The sequence below is a fragment of the Anopheles moucheti genome, chromosome 3 (genome assembly GCF_943734755.1).
Source record: "Anopheles moucheti chromosome 3, idAnoMoucSN_F20_07, whole genome shotgun sequence".
NCBI lineage: Eukaryota > Metazoa > Arthropoda > Insecta > Diptera > Culicidae > Anopheles > Anopheles moucheti.
In genome coordinates, this window is record NC_069141.1 from 18,909,955 (window position 1) to 18,930,222 (window position 20,268).

General features: G+C 42.9%; 1 protein-coding gene across 1 annotated transcript; it reads left to right on the plus strand.

Annotated features, from left to right (window-relative positions):
* The first annotated feature begins 1,332 nt into the window (after positions 1-1,332).
* LOC128300602 (uncharacterized) lies at positions 1,333-19,167 on the plus strand. The gene is made up of 12 exons (XM_053036728.1): positions 1,333-1,399; positions 1,449-1,783; positions 1,850-2,369; positions 2,435-2,542; positions 2,611-2,764; positions 6,162-6,385; positions 12,664-12,801; positions 13,358-13,537; positions 18,180-18,357; positions 18,422-18,569; positions 18,641-18,790; positions 18,874-19,167. Exons 1-12 carry the CDS (start codon positions 1,333-1,335, stop codon positions 19,165-19,167), a joined length of 2,496 nt encoding a protein of 831 aa, XP_052892688.1.
* Positions 19,168-20,268: the final 1,101 nt, after the last annotated feature.

A 20,268-nucleotide genomic window follows, 5' to 3' on the forward strand; every position in this document is an offset into this window, starting at 1 on the left:
CTTTTCTCTCTCCTCCCGTTCCCTAACTAACTGTCTAATTTCAGAAGAATGAAAATACGACGCAATCGTGGACCGGCAAACAGAAGAAGATGCTCTCATGGCATTTCCCAACCTGCTGTATAGGATTGCTGATTTGGTTCGGATGTTTTTCCACGCTCGTTCATGCAAGTAAGTCTCACCTTCTGCCTTTTCAACCAACGTACCAAACGACAGTCATTGCAGCATACAAGTATTAAGGGAGCGGAGGTTTTCACACCGTTGTTACGGTTGTGCGCTCGGCCTGTGTTCTCGTGACTCTATTCAACCAATTGCCCAACGAGTCGTTATTTCTGAATGTCTAACAGTTTGTACGTATGGGAGCGCAAAACAAAAAAAAATACAGTAACACAGCTCACACGAAAGATCTTACCACCAGAGATACAAAATAGGCCATCGATCAAGTGTACTTTTGTTCTGTACAACTTCACAAACATGACATACCCATCGCACTTCACAACCACGCTAGACATTGTGCTACAGATTTCACGCCAAACACCTTTTTATTCACACCGACGCTGTCCAAATCCAAGTTCGAGGTCACTTTGCGCTGCACTATCATCAACGATCGTGTTCGATCGCTATCTCATGCCGATACGGTGCGAAACTTGCCCTCGAACGGGCATCGATCGAAAGTAATTGCTCGGTCCCGGGCAAAAGAGGAACCGATTCGACCGTTCGGATGTAGGTTAATGAGGCTTAGGAAGCGGCCAAACGAAATATTGCCAATTCACTCCGCGCCTACCCGGGCTGGCCTAATCTGCAACACCAAGATCAAACAGCGCTTGCACCGGCAATGATGTGTTGAATGTGTGTGATTTTTTCTTACCTTTGTCCCTATCCCAACCATTAAGATACGCTAGCGAGGAGGAGATCTGACATAGTGGTCAATTATTCACCACCTTCCTGTCGGTCGAGCGTGGTAGATGCTTCGTTGTGACAGGTGAAATATGAAGAGTAATCACCTGTTGCTTCTTGCTGAGCGAAAAATTTAAGTTTTGCAATCAGGTGGAAGACGCCGGACAGCGTTTGTTGTTTAATTTCGCAACCAATTGGAATTCGCCATGCAGCTGTTGCAACGCTCAAAATTACGTTAGTCATAAGCCATGCTTTGTAATTACATCAATGATTGATGATTTTTTATTAACAACTTCACTTACGCTTTCAGTACAATGGGTACTTCTTCTGAGTGAGATTATAAGGGGTTTGAAGTACACTTGTGTACTTGTGTAATAATTTCTTTATTTTGGAACAATTTGGAACAATAATAAAAGTCTATTGGATGTCTATTGGAAGATGTGTAAATTGATCGTAGATGTGCTGATTATGTTCAAGGCTCGTCGTGCATTGTGTATTGTGTTAAGTAATGTTATTGAAACAGGACTAACACTTTCTCTTTTATCATTTTTCAGATATCATACATAATGTTCTGGGACTTCCCGATACCTGCGTTTACCAAAACCAGGTACGTTCCTGCCGACTATCGTTCACCTGTTGGTTGGAAGGAGGCCGACATGTATCCGGATGTGGGGAAAATCGATGGCTCATGTCCTGCTGTGTGTACGAGAATGAACAATCGAACACCATCATTGCGCCGAAGGTGGCGTACGCCGGCCCAATGGTACCAGTTCCAATAATCCAACCCATCGTCCCGGTTAGGTCCCCTGGGCCAAATATGATAGCTTCATCGCAAAGCTACGGCATGAAAAAAAGCTTCTTTCATCGCCGCTCGGATCAGCTGATGCAGGTGAGATATGGAGATTTCCCACCACGTACTTTACAATTTGACTTTCCGATTTCTTCTTTATTGCAGAACGAATGTGGCATACCACAAACATCTCAAAACACGTTACAAAAGCGCATCATTGGAGGACGTACGGCAAACTTTGCGGAGTATCCCTGGCAAGCGCACATTCGAATAGCGGAATATCAGTGCGGTGGAGTTCTCGTATCTCGTCGGTTCGTAGCCACGGCTGCGCACTGCATACAACAGGCCCGTTTGAAAGACATCCTGATATATCTCGGTGAACTGGACACACAAAACTCGGGCAAAATTGTTGAACCCCTGCCGGCAGAAAAGCATCGCGTGGAGCTGAAGATTGTCCATCCGAAGTTTATCTTCCGTATGACGCAACCCGATCGGTACGATCTGGCGCTTCTCAAGCTTACCCGCCCGGCCGGCTACAAGTCACACATACTGCCCATCTGCTTACCGATGCGCCCGCTGGAGTTAGTTGGCCGGAAGGGCATCATTGCTGGATGGGGAAAAACCAATGCCAACATGGGTCAAACAGGAACAAACATCTTACGAACGGCGGCCGTTCCTATCATTAGTGAGACACTAAGAAGTGACTGGGAAACAGAGCAAGGGATTGTCATACACCTTCTTACTTCACAGGTACAAAAGAATGCTTGCGATGGCACAGCAGCAAAAAGATCAACGTGGAGCTGTTCAATGAGATGTTCTGTGCCGGCCATTCCGATGGTCATCAGGACGCTTGTTTGGGTAGGTGCATAACGTGCCCTCATCTTCATTTCCAATGACCGTTACGATGCGTTATGTTCCATTTGCAGGAGATTCGGGTGGACCGTTGATCATCAACGATCGTGGACGGTACACGCTGATCGGTATTACCAGTGCCGGATTCGGCTGTGGTGTTGACCACCAGCCAGGCATCTACCACAATGTGCAGAAGACTATCAAATGGATACAGAGCGTAATATACACGTAACGCCTGGCAGATAGTCGCTACCTTCGGTGCTCTTCCGTGTGTGGGCAAACCAGCGGTGCAGTAAAACAGTATTGATTATTTATTGAGATAGCATTTTAATCAAACCGCCGAAAGCTCGTGTCGCACACTATTGTGATTCTTTTTTTTATACAAAAAATAAAACCTCCAACGAAAACGACGAAAATTTTCTCACCCACAATGGGTGTCGTGGGAAGAAGTTGTTGTGCTACATTTTCTAGAAAAAGATTTTATTTGTTTAAATATTTGACTGAATGCTCTCTCTCTGTATTTCCGTAAGACGCTGTACTTGGCGGTCGTATGAAGCAATGAATTTTATGAAATAAATTATTTATCATGTATAATAAACTACCGTTGTCGTTGACTTATTTGATTAACAGTTGCTTAACGTGCGATTTTAAATCCTCTATTTAATATTGTAATGAAAATATGGTTCCCCATTTTTCCTTCCCAGTTATAGTTAAGTTTCATTTCCAAAGAGAAGTTTTTAACCTTACGCTCGATTTGGAAACTTAAACAAGCAATTTACCAAATAATTTATATCTTTGAATTTTTGCCTTACTTGTCTAATAAGTATCTGCGTATTTATTAACTGGAAAATAAAGTACAAAACACGATGAAAACAGAAAACACATTTTTAAATGTGTTGTGCAAATTGCATACCTTTCCAAAGAAGCTGCATTGAAGCCTTATAGTTATGCAATGCGCATTACACCTATCCACCCTCTTCGATCTTAACTCTTAACTCTTAGCTTTTCACAATTTTATACTTAAATCAATCTAATTTAATTGCTGAGTGTTTTAACAATTTTGTAATAACGTTTATTACTTCTTTTCATTAAAATCCACATAGTTAAAATGATATTGGAACTTGATATTTATGAATGATATTGAATAATGCTAGCAAATGCATGATGTGACAACCGATTTAACTGACAGGTGTTGATGTTTAAAGTAACTTCACGTATTTTTTATTTTGAAAACAGTATTTCCAAGCAATAATTTAACATTTGGTCTACTTTTAAAGTGCATGCAACTCATCTGCACACTAAAACGAGTCTAAATAAATGCCTCCAGAACAACGTTGCTCATGCCAACAATGAAGGAAGTAAACGAGCTTTAAACACATTACGCTCCTCATACACTCCCGTCCCGTTCCAATGCGCTATTGCTTCCGCCAGTTTTGCGATGCATTAGTTTCCTCTGGTTTTTGTCTCACCTTTTCACCACCAAGCGGTCAAAGTGAAATTATCCATCCCCGCATAGCGCAACCTTTCCGAAATCCGTACCACCAACTCGTCGCGCTGAGCCCGGCTAATTATTTCCCACACTAGACCCAACATCTGATACCGTGATCGCGTCACGGTCAACCGGCGCTGTACGGATGGCGTAAGGAAGCGAGGCCTGATGGGGCGAAATGTTTAACAACATTTTTGCGAAAGTTCCGACATATGTGTCCGAAAGGAAGTGTTTATGGCTTTACTCGGTGTGCTGTTTGCTATAATACGGTCAGGGCTCTGTGTAGGGTATTGGATGATCGTACGGTGATAAGTGGCAGGGGTGTATTTAAAGCCATTAATCAGCGTAGATGTGTTAAATTTTCGATCCAATTTTAGGTTTGGGCATTTCTTCCGAAAAACGTTATATCATAAAATCGTAACACACAAAAATCCCCGTTCGCTAGTGGATGGATTCCTATCAAAACAAAACCGTCAGTAATGTTGAGTGCAAGAATCAGACCATGAGGAATGATAGTGGAAATGGTATAAAAAGTGATTTAATTTCCCTCCACTTACTTCCTATTTGTGCGGTGAAAAACAAATCCAACCAAAGTACTTTACCCTTCCGAAAAAGCGTTTTCCGCTAGCGATAGCGCCGGTCTACTGCTGGATGATCGTTAAGGCTTCCTCGTGTTGCTTCCCAAACGTGGAGCGTTCGTGGAGCGATCGAGCGACCGTCGGCGCACGGTGGCATACGTGAGTATTTTTCTTCTGCTTCTTCCCTAAACCTTCATAACCGCCTGCCAAACCACAAAACTGCCATGCTTATCGACGGGCCTCAATGGCCCCCGTCGACGAGAGGGTTCGCTGCTGGTGGAGAGAGATTCGAATCGGCGAGCCTCAAGCACTGCCCGAACCCGTCCACAGTATCCCGGTAGACAGCGCCACGATCGCACGTGGGTATCATTGGTTTTTCCCGCCGTGTTTCGACTGGATCCGCAACCAACCGGACCAGCATCGACCGAAATATTCAGCCATCCGGTCTGCCAAAGCGGGTGCCGCAACCTTGAAGCGACGGTTTCCAAACGCCTGATCACCATCAGTCACCCTCGTCAGGTGAATCATACAACTCCTGCCCGAACGAAGAAAGGTTGCATAACGCCCACAAAGGCACTCCCCCACGCAAGAAAAGCTGGCCAGCGTGATACTTCTGCAACAGTGACACAGGTCATTCATTCGTGCGTCAGTGTGCCGCGGTGTAGTGTCTGCGCATAGCATCCCGCCAGTGTGCGCCGGTGTTTCGTGAAAGTGAAGCCAACGAAAAAAAAGAGCTTTCGTTTTTGTGTTTTACTCCGCCCAGGAAGTGGCCGGAAAGTGGTTCCATCTGAATCTAGCAACGGATCAAAAGATCACCCCCCTTTTCCCCCGGGAATGAGTGCCAGAGCTTCGCGCCAGGTTGTCCGTCCGCTGATTGCGTGAAAACGTCCCGTGGAGTGTGTGGGTTTGTGTTAGGAAAAAAGGAAATTTCAATCACGCTGGTGATTATTTAGTAGAAATACTACTACGAAAAAGGGTTTCAAGTCGTCACCCCGAACGTACGTTGTGGGGGATTATTTGTGAAAGTGAAACCGCATCATTTGAATCCAGTTTCTCGCTAGTTCGGTTCGTCCTCGTGAATGCATTCCCGGTGGCCTCAATTCGAAACGTAGCTCCCTTTTTTTTTTTGGACAACACACCTCGGTACGCACACCAGCTGATCCGCGCACAGGGTTTTCCAGTTCCAAGTTCACTTGCCTAATCGTCTAAATTTGGGTCTCCACCTTTCTCACCTTCCCCTTCCCGCTTCCTGCCCCTTGCATTCATAGCCGAGTGTCACGTTATCGTAATCGCCAACGCAAATCGCGTGTCACCGCTCGCCAAAACAAAAACAAACCTCCCACCAACAACGTCGCTGTGGCCCGAACCCATCCGATAGTGAGAGTGATTACGCGATCGCACGCGGGATCGTGTCCGAGAGTGTTGCTGTGTGTGCGTGTGTGCTTATATTTCGAAACCGGTTCCAACACCGCGGAGTTGCTAAAGGTTGTTGTCGACCGAGCCGCCTCCGGAAAGCTTGACGAGTGCGGGTGTTCCAGGGACTCGCTATGCGTTTCAGATTTCCGCTGCGGCGAGTGCATCTCGGTTGGATCCTGTTGCTGGCCAGCGTCGTGTTTGCTGCCACCGTCACCGCATCGGAACTCGCACGCAATGGGCGACCGGAACGGGGCTTCACCAGTGCTAACGTACGCTTCAACGAGGTGCTGGACCGAGAAAATTTGCGTTCGCTCATCAGCCGGCAGCTACCGAAGCAGGGCCGATTCTTCGAAGAGTTCGACGGAAGTAAGTAATTAGATGGTTTCACATACCGGAACCACCTGGGCAATGTCTCGGTGCGGTTGATTACATTCGCGATTATGGCAACCGTGTAGTTTTGATTGATAACGAACTAAGTGGACTTGTGGATGATAATCTGAGTGAAAAAGTAAAACACGAATTAACGATAAAATAATTTTAAAAACTTTTATGGAACAAACTGTCGTTATTGATGAAAAATAATAGCAAGTACATAAGTTTTATTTGCAGTGTGGAACATAACTATACGCATATTAGTTTTTTTTAAATAACAAAAGAAAACATGATCATATCGAATCATATTATGAACTAGAAAGTAATGAAGAATTGGAAATACGTGTTTATATATTATTAGATCTCAAAATTACATTATGAAAACAAAATTTATTGGAAACAAATTAACATTATCCAAGATTTTTTTAAACTGCATAAATTATATAAAAAACCGTATCGATAATTATCTTTCTTGATAAGTTTCTTCTTCATAATCACAATAAATGAGGACATTTCCAACCAAACACAAAAGTTTTGATTGTTCTAATGAATTTGAGGAATTTATTGTATTTCTCAATTTTTTCTTTATGTTTTGAAAATTATTGGTCGTAAAGTTATCCAACGAACTGTAGGGGAATTTGTATGAGTATTTGATCGAGGGATAATTATCATTAACGTGTGCGTAAACATGAACGGATTCGTCGTTTGAAAGATGTAATCAGCACAACTATTGTATTTTAACTATTAAAATTAAATCATAATAGTCAGTTCAAGTGAAACTTTTAAACATTTTTTACTTGTTTTGACAGAGTCAATTGTGACATTTTGGATTACCAATTCCGATTCACAACTTCATCATAATTTACTGTTTTTCTAAATTTGACATGATGCGCAAGATATTCGACACACGTTCGCAACTTCATTAACTCCTCCGTTCAATATTTGATTTACTATTGCAACACTGACAACCACCATTACATCTTAAATTATTGATGTGCTAATCTCATCACATTGATAAGTTTATACCTTCATCATCTTTTATTGCCACTGTGTGTTGATTTTCTCTGCTCCACTGACACAGACACACTCATCTGAAACCTTTTGTTGGATCAGCTTCCGCTGGAACTCCGATCGGCAACTCAAATCTCCGAAACGAAAACAAACTCACACAACCATACCCAAAAACTCAATCCCTTGCTGTTGCCCGGCGTCCAAAAACAACCATCCCCAACAAAGCAACCGTGTTGCAGGGAATGTGGACGGAGTAGGGTGACCAAATAAACCGCACCGCCGAAAGAGAAAGTAAACGGGGCGGCCTCAATGTTTCGCTCACTTTCGCTTTCTTTCAAGACTATTTGCCGGGCCGTCGGAAGTGGCGATCGGGCGATAAATTTGACCGAAAAACCGGCCAAGTAGGCAGTCGGACCATATCTCTGTGTAGGAGCGAATGAGAGAGGTTGCATCCGAAGTTATGTAAGGGAGCAACTTCAACGGGGGTGGCCATTTTTCGTTGGCGGGGGTAGCAGGAGACTCTTTGAGTAATTATGTTGCGAAGAGTGACAGCGTACAGAATTATTCAACCTACCCGGTTCCCGGGGCAGACCGATCAAAATGGACAACTAAATTACGAATTAACAATGAAATCTGATGTGGGCAAGCAATCGGATCCCGCTTACGGCCATCGCTTTGGATGGCTTCCACTTGCATCTTACTCTGGCCACAGTGGCACAAACTGGTGACAGCTGCAAAGTGTGTTGCTTTGCAACGGAACGAATCGCGAAACTATGTGTTACGCTAAGTTACCGGGCGCGTGTCGGTTGGTGGGATTATTTTTGCGCAAAAACCCTCCTCTACCACCGTCTGCAGCCCTCACACATGCAAGACGTCGCACAATTTCAGACACTTTCTCCTCCACTGGCAAACTGGTGTGCGTTTGTGTCTCGTTTACCGCTCTCTTTTAGCCAGCTAAGTTACAAACGGGATATATCGCATCTAATTCCGTGATCCGTTACTGAAACATTTTCGGCACCTTTTCTAGATGCCCTAGGGAGAATGGCAATCAGGGGAGAATGCATAATGTACTATCATCGTGCAGCAAGTGTTCGACAACCGTTTGACGGGTATTTGTATGAGGATGATATAACTGAAAGGTGACGGCCACGGGCAACACTAGGTGCAGGGCCTCGAGAGTTGACAAAATGCTGACACATTTGTCAAGTGACAAAATCTGTTTGTCAACTGCGAAAAACCACAATACCGTTGCCGCGCACACAATTGTACTCTTTGACAAAGTAATTTGACAATAATATCCACATGATCAAAGCAGCTTTTGGCAGTTGTTACCAAAAAAATAACTGATTTCATATTTTTATTGTTTGTGTAAATATTAATAGATTTGAGGAATGATGATAAAATATAAGTTAGAAAACATTCAAAAATCAAGCTTATGTACTTTAAATGCAAAATAAAATATAATTTTCCGATATTAAATAATATAGTGACAAAAGCTCCGTTTTGACAAATTTGTCACCATTTTGTCAGCTCTCGTGGTCCTGCACCTATTCGCGATATCTTCCATTGGAAGTTGTTATGCATCAGTACGGATTTAGTCTTCAGGTTAAGTCTCGCTTGATACATAATGTGAGACAAAAACAAATGAGGGTGAAACGGGGATAGTAAATTGCTATTATTTATTCTTTCCTTACTGGAGGGATTTTTGCGATCGGAAGAGCCAGAATTGAGTGAGTTACGGCGGACATCGGCACTTCCGACACATTGCAACATGCAATGCGGCAACGGTAGCATCCTTGGGAATCTGATCTTGAAGGCGGAATGTGCGAATTAACGGGGTTCGTCGCTTGTCATCGGTGTGTCGAGCGTTGAAGTCTTTTGTTTTGGAGTATGAGCGCGCGCGCGCGCAAGCACGTTTGACTTGCAACCCGTTCGTTTACCGTCGCTGTGTGAGCTGTGTGACAATTTTTGAAGTAGAGTAATTATAGTGAAAATATAAAGAAGCCATGCTAATAACTGTGCTAGAAGTTTACATGTAAACTTATTTGAATGGATTGTTTGCATTTCCGTCTAAAAGAAAATAAGTTTACAAATGCCAAAGTCAAATCAAAATCATTTCAGCTAAATAACGACACTACAGATCCTTAACTATATGGATCATATTATAACAAATTATAAATAACAATAGCTTTAGTGCTTTTGTGGACAAAGTGTTATTTTTTATACACATTCAAAGTGTTTCCAATCCTATTTAAATGTCGAAAATTTTATTTAGATTTTAGAAAAGTTTGTTTTTTACAGTTCACAGATATAATAGAATAATACAAGTACAAGTATTACATTTTTCTTTACATTATTGACTTTTTGTTATACTACAAATTCTTCGAAATTCTCTGGAAATTGGAAAGTGGAAATCAATTTCTTCACGAATTCACTGTTATTTACGTATAATAATTTATATAATGAGATTAAAATAAATACATTTTTCATTTGACAATTTGATAGTCTAGTAAGCTCTAAGCCTGATGTTTTAATAGCTTAAATGGGTCTTTGTTTTTCATGTCCTAAAGCATAAGTGACTAAATTCATATGTTTAAATGTAAAAAAATACTAGGTCAATCGCACGTTTACTAGGTTTTGTGGCATTCTGACAAAGTACCTGGTTATATGCACATCTCATCTATTTCCACAATTAAACCGCATGAGAAAATTATCTAACATAACGCGCACCGGTGATTCGTGCGTTGCACACAGTTTTAAATCCGTGTAAAATACCGTTACGGACCGTACACATTCATCCAAATCGACACAGAGCTGTGTCAAGATCACAGCTGCTACGCGTTCTATGTACTTTGTGTTCCGGAAGCACCTTTGCTCGCAACATAATTGTTGCACACGTTTTCTTATCAGCGCGTCCCGATCAGCTCACACAGCGACGGTACACGACCGGGTTGCAAGTCAAACGTGCTTGCGCGCGCGCGCGCTCATATCCCAAAACAAAAGACTTCAACGCTCGACATACCGATGACAAGCGACGAACCCCGTTAATTCGCACATTCCGCCTCCAAGATCGGATTCCCTAGGATGCTACCGTTGCCGCATTGCATGTTGCCGTGATTAAAACAAACAAAAACCCACTCACCGGTATTCCGGTGTCCGCCGTAACTCATTCACATTTCGATGAACGCTACCCCCAAGAAAGGCCACCCACCGGAGAAAGGTGCTCAGTTCATCGTCGATCCGACAGCGATGGCTCCTTTGTTCCAACTTCAGCGGTGTGATCGTTTTCGACGCAGGGTTTGCGCCACATGGATGGCATCTTGCTGCATCGAGCGGCCTCAGTTCATCGGCAACTCTCGAGCAAGACGCGTGTGCGTTTTTTGTTACTGTCTGGTTTTGGTGTGGTGTGTTTTGCCGTGCCTTCCTACCTGCTCCTTCGAACCCAATCGTGACGCGGAGTTCCTTTCTCCCGCATTGTGTCAAAGCCGTGCACGGATCCGCGTGAAAGTTGTTGCAGTGACTCGATTCGACCATCACACCACTGGCGGAGACGAGTGTTTGTGTGTTTGCTTGCAAAAAAAAAGCATCATTGCGACCGATCGCAACGATCTGATTAAAATCAATTCCATTACGAGCGCCCAACCAAACCAATCCCAGCAGTCCTGCTTGGGGCGCTTGAATGCACGATCGCACGAGTTCGTAGGGTCATTAGCGTGTCAAAATGAAGAACATCAACTCACTGAACCTGAACTGAACTCGACGTCTTCATCGCTCGCTTCCCTTTTTTCTATCCCCCTCGTCCGCTTCCGCCAAAGCCACACAAAGCCTCACTCACAGAGCAACGCCGACCCGAACGCAGACCGCTGACCGTGGTCCCACGGTCATGCTGTGGCAGCGTGCCCGAAGAAAGGTTTTCTTGCAACAGAAAGTGAAATTGCTTGCGTCGCTGCCTCATACATCATCCCCGCGTACGTGGGAACCTTGGCGGTTTGCTCGGTGTTGCCCGGACGGTGGAGAGAAAAATTCTCATCCCAGCCCCGACGAATGGTGAAGTAGTGCGAGTCAGTGCCGGTATCTGGATCGCTCGACCGCAAATGAGAGCGTGTCTGCATTGTGCGGGTGTTGGAAGATCGCATACGAGCCCTTACGGAACGCAAGTGGACGTGTGTGGGTTTGTGTTTATGCTTATGCCAGTGTATGAAAATGTCCATCAGTTTGTGAGAGTTCATTGTACCGACACGAGCAAAGTGGTCCTTTCTTGCAAGGAGCACGAATGCTTCTTAATGATACAGCTCATGTCATTGCAGTTGCATGTACCGAGGCAGTAAAAACCGATCTCTCCCACTCTATCTGGCTACGGAAGTGCGACGGTGTGCAGCCGGGATCGCGATCATCATCCGTGTGCAATTCGTTGCCATCTACTTCACCAACCGGCACAGATCGCATTGTGATCTGCACAGCTTCTGTTTGCTGCAAAAAAACCCAACAAATTGGAGCATTGCGTAATCTGCCAACTTCCTACAGAGACGTCGATCGCAACACCGGAACTAGTGGGAAATTTTGACCATCACGCCATTTAAGCACGCTAACCGAGAAACGCCATACTCATTGTGTACGTTGCCGCGCCGTGAACCGAATTGTCCCGCTTCCGGACTACAATAGTAAAGGTTCGCGAAAGAAAAGAAAATAAATCCCCGCTAGCCAGTTTTAAGCCAGTCGTGAGCGGTGGAAAAGTGTTACCTCGCGAAGAAAGTGATTTTTGTGTTTGGTCGTTGTCGTCGTTGTGGTTTTTTTTTGGTCTGTGTCTTCCCACAACCCTCTTCGCCATTTCATAATGCTTCCGGTGACGATAATACGCGTGTTACGTTGACTTGCGACCTAAAATTACGGCCGATGGATGCGATTGCTTTCGGTGTGCTCCCTATAACGGCTGCATGCGAGGGAGTTGCATAAATTAGTTCCACCAGCACGCCAAAAGTGCCACCATTTGCACCCATTAGCGTTTGATTTGTGCGTGTGTGTTTCGTAGCAAGTAGCAAATGTGCGTACAGAAGTGTTCCAGAGAGATTCACAAACGAAACGTTGATTTTGTAATCACCAACCAACGCGGGTGCTTAAATTAAAGCGAAAGTACTCGAAAATGTACTCGTACGATAATACGCCGAAGAAAGTTCCGATGGCTACGCGACAAGTAAGGAATGGTTGGCGGTTACGACAACCTTGGTCGGCACTTGCCTGCGCTGTGTTGGCGATCGTGCTAGTGGGTACGGTTTGTGGTCAAGGTGGACCATCACCTCAGCAGGAACAGGATATCTTAATATTGGATGCGCTTGGGAAGCGGCAGACATTCAACAATGAAGATTATGGTCAAAACTCCATCATTGAGCTGCTGGGTAGAAGTAGGTCAAACCGTTGTATACGATTAAGCTTTCATCTTTAATTTACGTTTTATATAATTAATTACAGATAGTTTTTTTTCCAAAATATCTTATAAACTGTAGAATACACCTTGAACTTCAAATACCTAAATTTACTGCATAGACGGAGAACTAAACACAGAAGCTTGTAATAATAAGTCATTTTTGTGGATTTTTAAAAGAATGCCCTTTCGCAACTGTATTTTCAACGTTTCACTCTTTCAACGTTTCAACGTTTCTACTCTTAGTTAAGTTTATTTTGTCATTTGAACAATGCTACCACAAAAATAATGATCAAATAATGAAAGAGCTCTTGAATATCCTTTTTAATCCTATTTAATAGCGATAATCCTATTTTTATAGCGCCCTCTCTCGCCAAACTTCGGAACTATAAGACGGCAGGTTGTGTTTAAACCTATAACAGTTACTATTTTTCAACAATACTCATTCATTATTTTCCTGCAAGTTGTATTAATAGATATTATTCCTAATAATATCAAGGAACATCAATTAAATCCATTTTATCTCATTTTTCCAGTGATTCCACAAACATGTCGTCACAAGGGACGTAAATTCGAGTGCGGACTATCACTCTCCTGTGTGCTCGGTGGTGGCAAACCGCTCGATCTCTGTTCGGGCGGTATGATCTGGTCCTGCTGCATCGATCGCGACTTTGCACCGGAAAGTGATCCCGAACAGGGTGCCGTCCACAATGCCAGTAAGTAATGCCCACAGCACCGATGATCCTCCACCGAAATGTCCAAAACACTACCACACCTTTCATCGTGTGTGGCCCATCGGTTTACAAAAAAAAAACACTCTTGACAATTGACAAACAGCGTTTGACACCTGACAGCGAGCCTGAAACGAACGACTTAATCTCGCCTCGGCTCGAAGCTAATGCACGCGCCTTTGCCTTCCAGCCATACCAAACAATGCAACAGGAGAAAAGTGCTTTAAAATAAAGTGGGGAAACTAAAGGCTGCTTCAAATTGCCTCATCAGGGATCAATCTGGCCTACGCCGACGAACTCTTTACATCTAGCGTTGATTTGCCAGGGCTAACGAACGGGAAAAACGATGCCAATTTCATGTCGCCGAGCGTCAGCGTTGCAACGTTACGTCTGGTATATATTTATTTACCAGCTTTCCAAATGACTCGCAAAAAACAACCCTCGCTGTTGACTTTCGCACACATGTGACACTGCGCAAGGCTATGCTTCCGTTACACCGAATCAACATTTCCTGTAACGCGCGCCTGCTGGCTGTAGATTAATCCTTACAAAACATTATTTGTATGCCTCTTTTTTTTCTCCAACCAAATGAAACATTTCACGATCATTGCGCAGATCGTTCGCTTTTGTTTTGCAAAGCGCGGCAAACCATCAACCATAATCCATCGCCTTTCACTTTCATGGCGCATGCAAAGCGTGTCCCATTCCGGCCATCGTCACACGACATGTCGCACACGTGTTACTCGGTCTTTGGGTACCAGTTGAAAATGCTTCACTGCAAATTAGTGTTGCCAGCGTTTGTCAAGCGATAAACAATACATCTCCAATGCCGGGGTAGGCCGCATGTTGTGGGTGTGCCTGCTTGGGATTGGGGTGATAACAATTATCAGCGTCACTCTTCTACGGACGCCCTCCTTCCTGCCACAGATCCGTTGATGATTTATGGGCGCTCTTGCTGGCGTGCGCATTGTTACGGCAAAGTGTGGTTATTTATTTTTTCTTCGCTAACTTCAAATTTCACTGCCAACCAAATGTTCCGGTTATGGAATGGTACGGGAGATACGTTTTTAGTCCACCCAATGATATGGTGCGTGTGTGTATTTGCCGGATAGTAAAGGGAAAGCTTGTTTCTCAGTTACTCAGCAGCCGAGAAATTGTTGCAACGCTTTGTTCATTCTAAAGATTGCTCTCGCAAGATAAAACGCCATGCGAGCATGTAAAAGGTAATTAAAATACATTGAAATAAGAAGAGCAGTAAGCAAACCAACACAAAATTTGATTTAAACCATTAAGAGTCAAGTTAAGACTATATTACTTGACTACAATTAAATATAGTTTAATTCATAAAACTTTTAAAATGAACATGGAATTGTTTGAATTTTTTATCCATTGCTACAATATTTTATTATTGTCACATCAAATATTTATTTTGAATATCTTCTACAAATCATTGAAAATCGTGAAAAAATTTTGACACTACAACAATGTTGTTCATAAAATTTAAGTTTTAAAAGTGTGTTTAAATTTAAATCAACAAAATTTAAGAGGCATCTCAGATGAGGCATCTCAGGGTTTTGTTCACTTTTTCTTGTAAATATACTCTACATTCAATAAATAAATTTTCTACTTTTTATACCCAAATATTTGCTATTTTATAGCTACTGAGTGTAATATCTCCTTAAATAAATTACTTTGCAATATTAATGACCAAAACCTACAGTAAAAACATTAAAAAAATATCCAGTAGCAACTACCTTTTAAGATTAAGCGCATTTTCAAGCTATTTACTGATCATGTTACGTATATAAGTTCACCATCTAGAGAAAGTTAACGTTACATTTAATATTGAACCGGATTTTCGATTATCGTTACTATCTGGAAGTGTGCAAAACGAATCAAGCTTCAAGCTTATCGCCTTTCCAAATCCATTAGTTCAATTATATTTATGTAATTCTTTTAAAAACACTTTCACGTTTCTCCTTATTCTGGACTGTAAATTATGTGATCGCGCATTATCATGCGGTGTTCCTTCGTCGATAAACAATTTATCGAACACTTTCGAAGCGGCATGAGATCGTCATTTCCGGGAAGCTATTGCATATAAGTTAGTTACACGTAAATCGCACCCAATGCAAGTACGAGCGCAAACAGTTACCCGATATGTGGTTGAGAAATAAGTGCCATAGTTCATGCCCTACTTCACTTAATGCCGTGATCTAAATGGGTCAGTTACGCACCGTCGGGCTCGGGTCGATAAAAGATTTATGCCCACATAGGAACGACCTTGACGGAAGCGAGATGGATGAATCGGTAATTAAATTCCGCAACGCAGTATCTCTCACTCAGCAATGGTAATCGAAAAATGACTGTTGTGTCATTCAACCACCCGTCGAACGTCGGGAGAAACAAAAAACGAGCTAAAGCTTGCATTGTGGAAAGTGGTGTCGCGAATGTATTGCCCCTTCCTACTGTGCCACCAAAATTTCCCGCACCAAATGAATGAAAATGCGTTATGCTTCCAACGCTTTGCAACTCCATCTCCGTCTCCGTTGCCAGTGAGATGACGAAAGGTGCAGGTGAAAAATGAAAACATTTACGCGACACAGCACAAAGCTGAACGGCTCATAACTCATCGAAAGGAAAACTCGAGGTGTGACGTTTTATCATCCGTGGCAGACACCCCGTTGGTTGTTGCCGGGAGTCGTCTGCTCAATTATGACGGCTGTGCAAAAGGTGTTGAGGCAAAAAGCACAACCAATTGGAATAGCACACCTTCGTGCGAACAATGTTAGTGTAAAGTTTGGGTGTTTTCCTTTTGTTTGTGGGTGCGTGCTTACGTACGTTATGCAGGTGCTGTCAGAGCGTCATCATTAATCAGATAATCAACAAGAGTCCAAAAAAAGTCACTCAAAGGCTTACGTGAAGTAATGGTATTAGCTCTTTCTTTGGACTGTACAGAGATATTTTAATTATTTTGTTTGCCTTTCATCCTCCATCCTCTCTAAGAAGCTGACTTTCGTGCTTTGGCGTCTAAAAATACATTAACTCAGCCTTTCTGGCAGATGTATCAACGCCATCACTGAACCTTAATTTGGGTCTGTCATCCTTTCTCCCTGCATGCAGACACGATTAAAATTTCTTGGTCGTCCGGTATCATTCTAATGACATGGTCGCCTGAGCATACTAAGGCTGATATTTTAACACCGATCGTATGACAGATGCTCTCTGCATATAACGTGATTTGTTAGCAGAGTATTTTATTTTTTGATTTTGACTTGTTATTTTCCTAGAGAACTCTCAATAAGTCATCCTACAGATAATTAAACTCTTTCATACTACATCATCAAACTTTCTATGCATAGGTGACATTATAAACCTGTTCGGTTTCTATCCACCCGCACCATCGTCGTCATCGTCTTCTTCCTCCTCGTCGTCATCATCGTCGTCCTCATCAGTGCCGAACTCACCGACGTCACATCAGAACCGTCCACAAACAACACAAACGACGTCACTGTTTTCTAGCGGTGGCTTCAACGCTCCCCCTCACTACCATGGCCACCATCAAGTGAACCCACATCAGCATGTTCCACCACCGCACCAACATCACGCAACCGGTGCACCACCTCCACCAGAGTGGGGCTTCGACGGTAATCAACTCGGGAGCGGTTCGTCACCGTTTTCCCCGGCGAAGCCACCACCACTACACGGAGGACATTCCGTTCGACCACCGCCACACTTTGGAGAGATCGATGAGAACGATCACGATCGTCCATTTAGTTTCGGCAACCGACCGACCGCGGGTTTGTTTGGCGGCGGTCCTAGCGGTTCCGGTTCCGGCGGACAGATTCGGCCCCCGTCGGCTGTGTTCGGCTATCCCGCGCAGGAGGACGATGGATACGGCTTCGAGAACGGTACCAGCATGTTCGCCAGTATCCCTTTACGTAGTGTTTCCCCCATGCAGATTTCCTTCTCCCTGGTTGTGGAGATCCCCAAGCGTTGGGGAATGGTCCCCGGTCGTCAAATGCGTAGTACCGCTTCGAGTTGTTTCCTTCTTTCTATATTCGCTTTTTTTCTATTATGATTTGATTTGTGAGTGGATGAGATGCTGTTTCGAAATAGGCACCAAAAACATTGCTCGAAATGATGCTAATAATAATTGCAAAAAATACTTTAGTTTCTCATCAATTGAAGTTTAAGATGAAAACCTCTGATCGTACTTTCAAGCTAGTCTTAGCTAGTTTAGTATCATTTCAAGCAATGCTTTTCTATTGTTTTTTTCTTCATTTGAATTATTTTGCAAATTGTTCACATTGTCACCAATATGCGTTCTTGCACCATATTTTAGTGCACCAGCTCAACTACAGCACAGTATTTTACACCTTTCACGCGCTTGCAGTAGATGCTTCTGGTTTTCAAACGGTTTGACATGCACCAGGCAAAGCACAATCAATCACAAATGTTCAAATAAATTCACCAGTAGGTCTTGATTTAACTTTGCCCAAATGCCCAATGTAGATGCACTAAGGAAAGCTATTTTTTCTTAGGAATCTGAGGAAGCAGCTCTGCAATGGACTCTTTCCTAAAATTATGTTGTTTTAATAAATTTCTGCTGTTCTTCTCCTAACAGGCTGCGGTGAGCTGTACACTCGCACCAACCGTATCGTTGGTGGTCACTCGAGCGGTTTCGGTACACATCCTTGGCAGGCGGCACTCATCAAATCAGGCTTTCTCACGAAGAAGCTTAGTTGCGGTGGCGCATTAGTATCCAATCGATGGGTCGTCACTGCAGCCCATTGCGTCGCAACGTGAGTTTTTGCCTACTTTCACTAAAATATTTGCATCAATAATTAATTTTCTTACTACTTTCAGAACTCCGAACAGCAACCTCAAGGTGCGACTTGGTGAGTGGGATGTTCGGGATCAGGAAGAGCGTTTAACGCATGAGGAGTACTCGATCGAACGGAAGGAAGTGCATCCAAACTACTCGCCGAGTGATTTCCGGAATGATATAGCTTTGGTAAAATATTTAACGTCATACTCATAGAGTGGTCTAATTCAATTCTTTACTCTTTTCATTTACACGTATAGGTAAAACTTGATCGTAAGGTCGTGTTCCGACAACACATACTTCCAGTCTGCTTACCACCCAAAACCGTGAAGCTGGTAGGGAAAATGGCTACCGTTGCAGGTTGGGGACGAACACGGCACGGCCAGAGCACAGTTCCATCGGTGCTACAGGTCAGCACCATCTTGAATGAAGCTTTCCTTACTCTCACTAATACATCCTTAAACTTCTTTTCCCCTTTACACTCCTGTTGCAGGAAGTCGATGTGGAAGTGATACCGAACGAACGATGTCAACGATGGTTCCGAGCGGCGGGGCGTCGTGAAACCATCCACGATGTGTTCCTGTGTGCCGGCTACAAGGAAGGAGGTCGAGACAGTTGCCAGGGAGACTCTGGAGGACCACTCACACTTTCGATCGAGGGACGAAAAACGCTAATTGGACTTGTGTCGTGGGGTATTGGGTGCGGCAGAGAGCATCTCCCCGGTGTGTACACCAACATCCAGAAGTTTGTGCCCTGGATCGAGAAGGTGATGGGCAAGGAGTATTAGGATCGGTTGTAGCACTCCACGTATTCAGACATGACAAACTCAAGACCGACACGGAAACGCTCAAAACGGCGCAGCAGTGCATTAGATACCGGTTAGAAGTTAAGTTGATATTAATTGTAAGCTGTGTAGGACGGTAAGCAGAACGCAATGCGAATAGTAATTTATTGGTAAATTATTTCCCCCCTTTTGTACATGATGCCGCGCATTGAGAAGTACTGTCAATTTTTTTTTCAAACAAAAATGATATCGTCAGTCAAATAAAACAGACACAAGAGTGACTCTTTATGTGGCGCATTTATATTCTACCGAGTAACATATCGAAAGAAATTATTAGCACAATGTAATAGGAATGGTAACTATTGGAGGCACTTTATCCGGACTATTTTACCATAACATACACAGGCCCGCTCTTTGTTGGTGTTTATAAATGAAATGTGGTCTATATTTCCCTAGACATGTTACCTTTTCTTTTGTATGTAACTGCTTCATTATAAAAAATTAATTGATTATACATAAAAATGAATAAAACAAGAGTACATCAATCTCCGTAAACATGTCGATACGATTAAATTTTTGAAACGCCTAAATGTATGCTATGCGTTAACATTTTTAAATTTTGTACAGCGGCACGTGGTGTCGGTTATAAACATATTGATTTCGCTATTTGAACGCAACTGGATTGGAAAGCAGCTGATTGAACTTGCCGGGTGAGTAACTTAAAGTTTAATTTGTTATTTCCATTGGGAAAATGCATATTTTAATTATCATTAGTTCACTTAAAAACACTCAATACCACATTCTAAAAAAACTGATCATATTTTACAGGAAACAAACATATGATTTTTCTGGCTGCTTCTTGGAATCACCAGAATGAATAACGTTCAATTAAAGATAAACCTACCATTTAGTACCAGTATCTTACGTTCATGCATTCCTTCCATAACTTTTCATGAAAATTAAAAAATAAAATTATTAAATTAAAAATTCGCATATTCCATTGAATGTATATCTAAAAAGATCTAAAAAATAATCATTGAGCTTTGGTATGACATGTACAAAGCATTTGTTCTTCTTTTACTCATAACGTTACACTCCGTCATA

Bases quoted from the DNA above. Each gene is read 5' to 3' on its own strand.
- LOC128300602 (XM_053036728.1), top strand. From the start codon at position 1,333: ATGTGTAAATTGATCGTAGATGTGCTGATTATGTTCAAGGCTCGTCGT. The intron at 1,400-1,448 runs GTAATGTTATTG...ATCATTTTTCAG, and splicing joins TGCATTGTGTATTGTGTTAA to ATATCATACATAATGTTCTG. The intron at 2,370-2,434 runs GTGAGACACTAA...CTTACTTCACAG, and splicing joins GGCGGCCGTTCCTATCATTA to GTACAAAAGAATGCTTGCGA.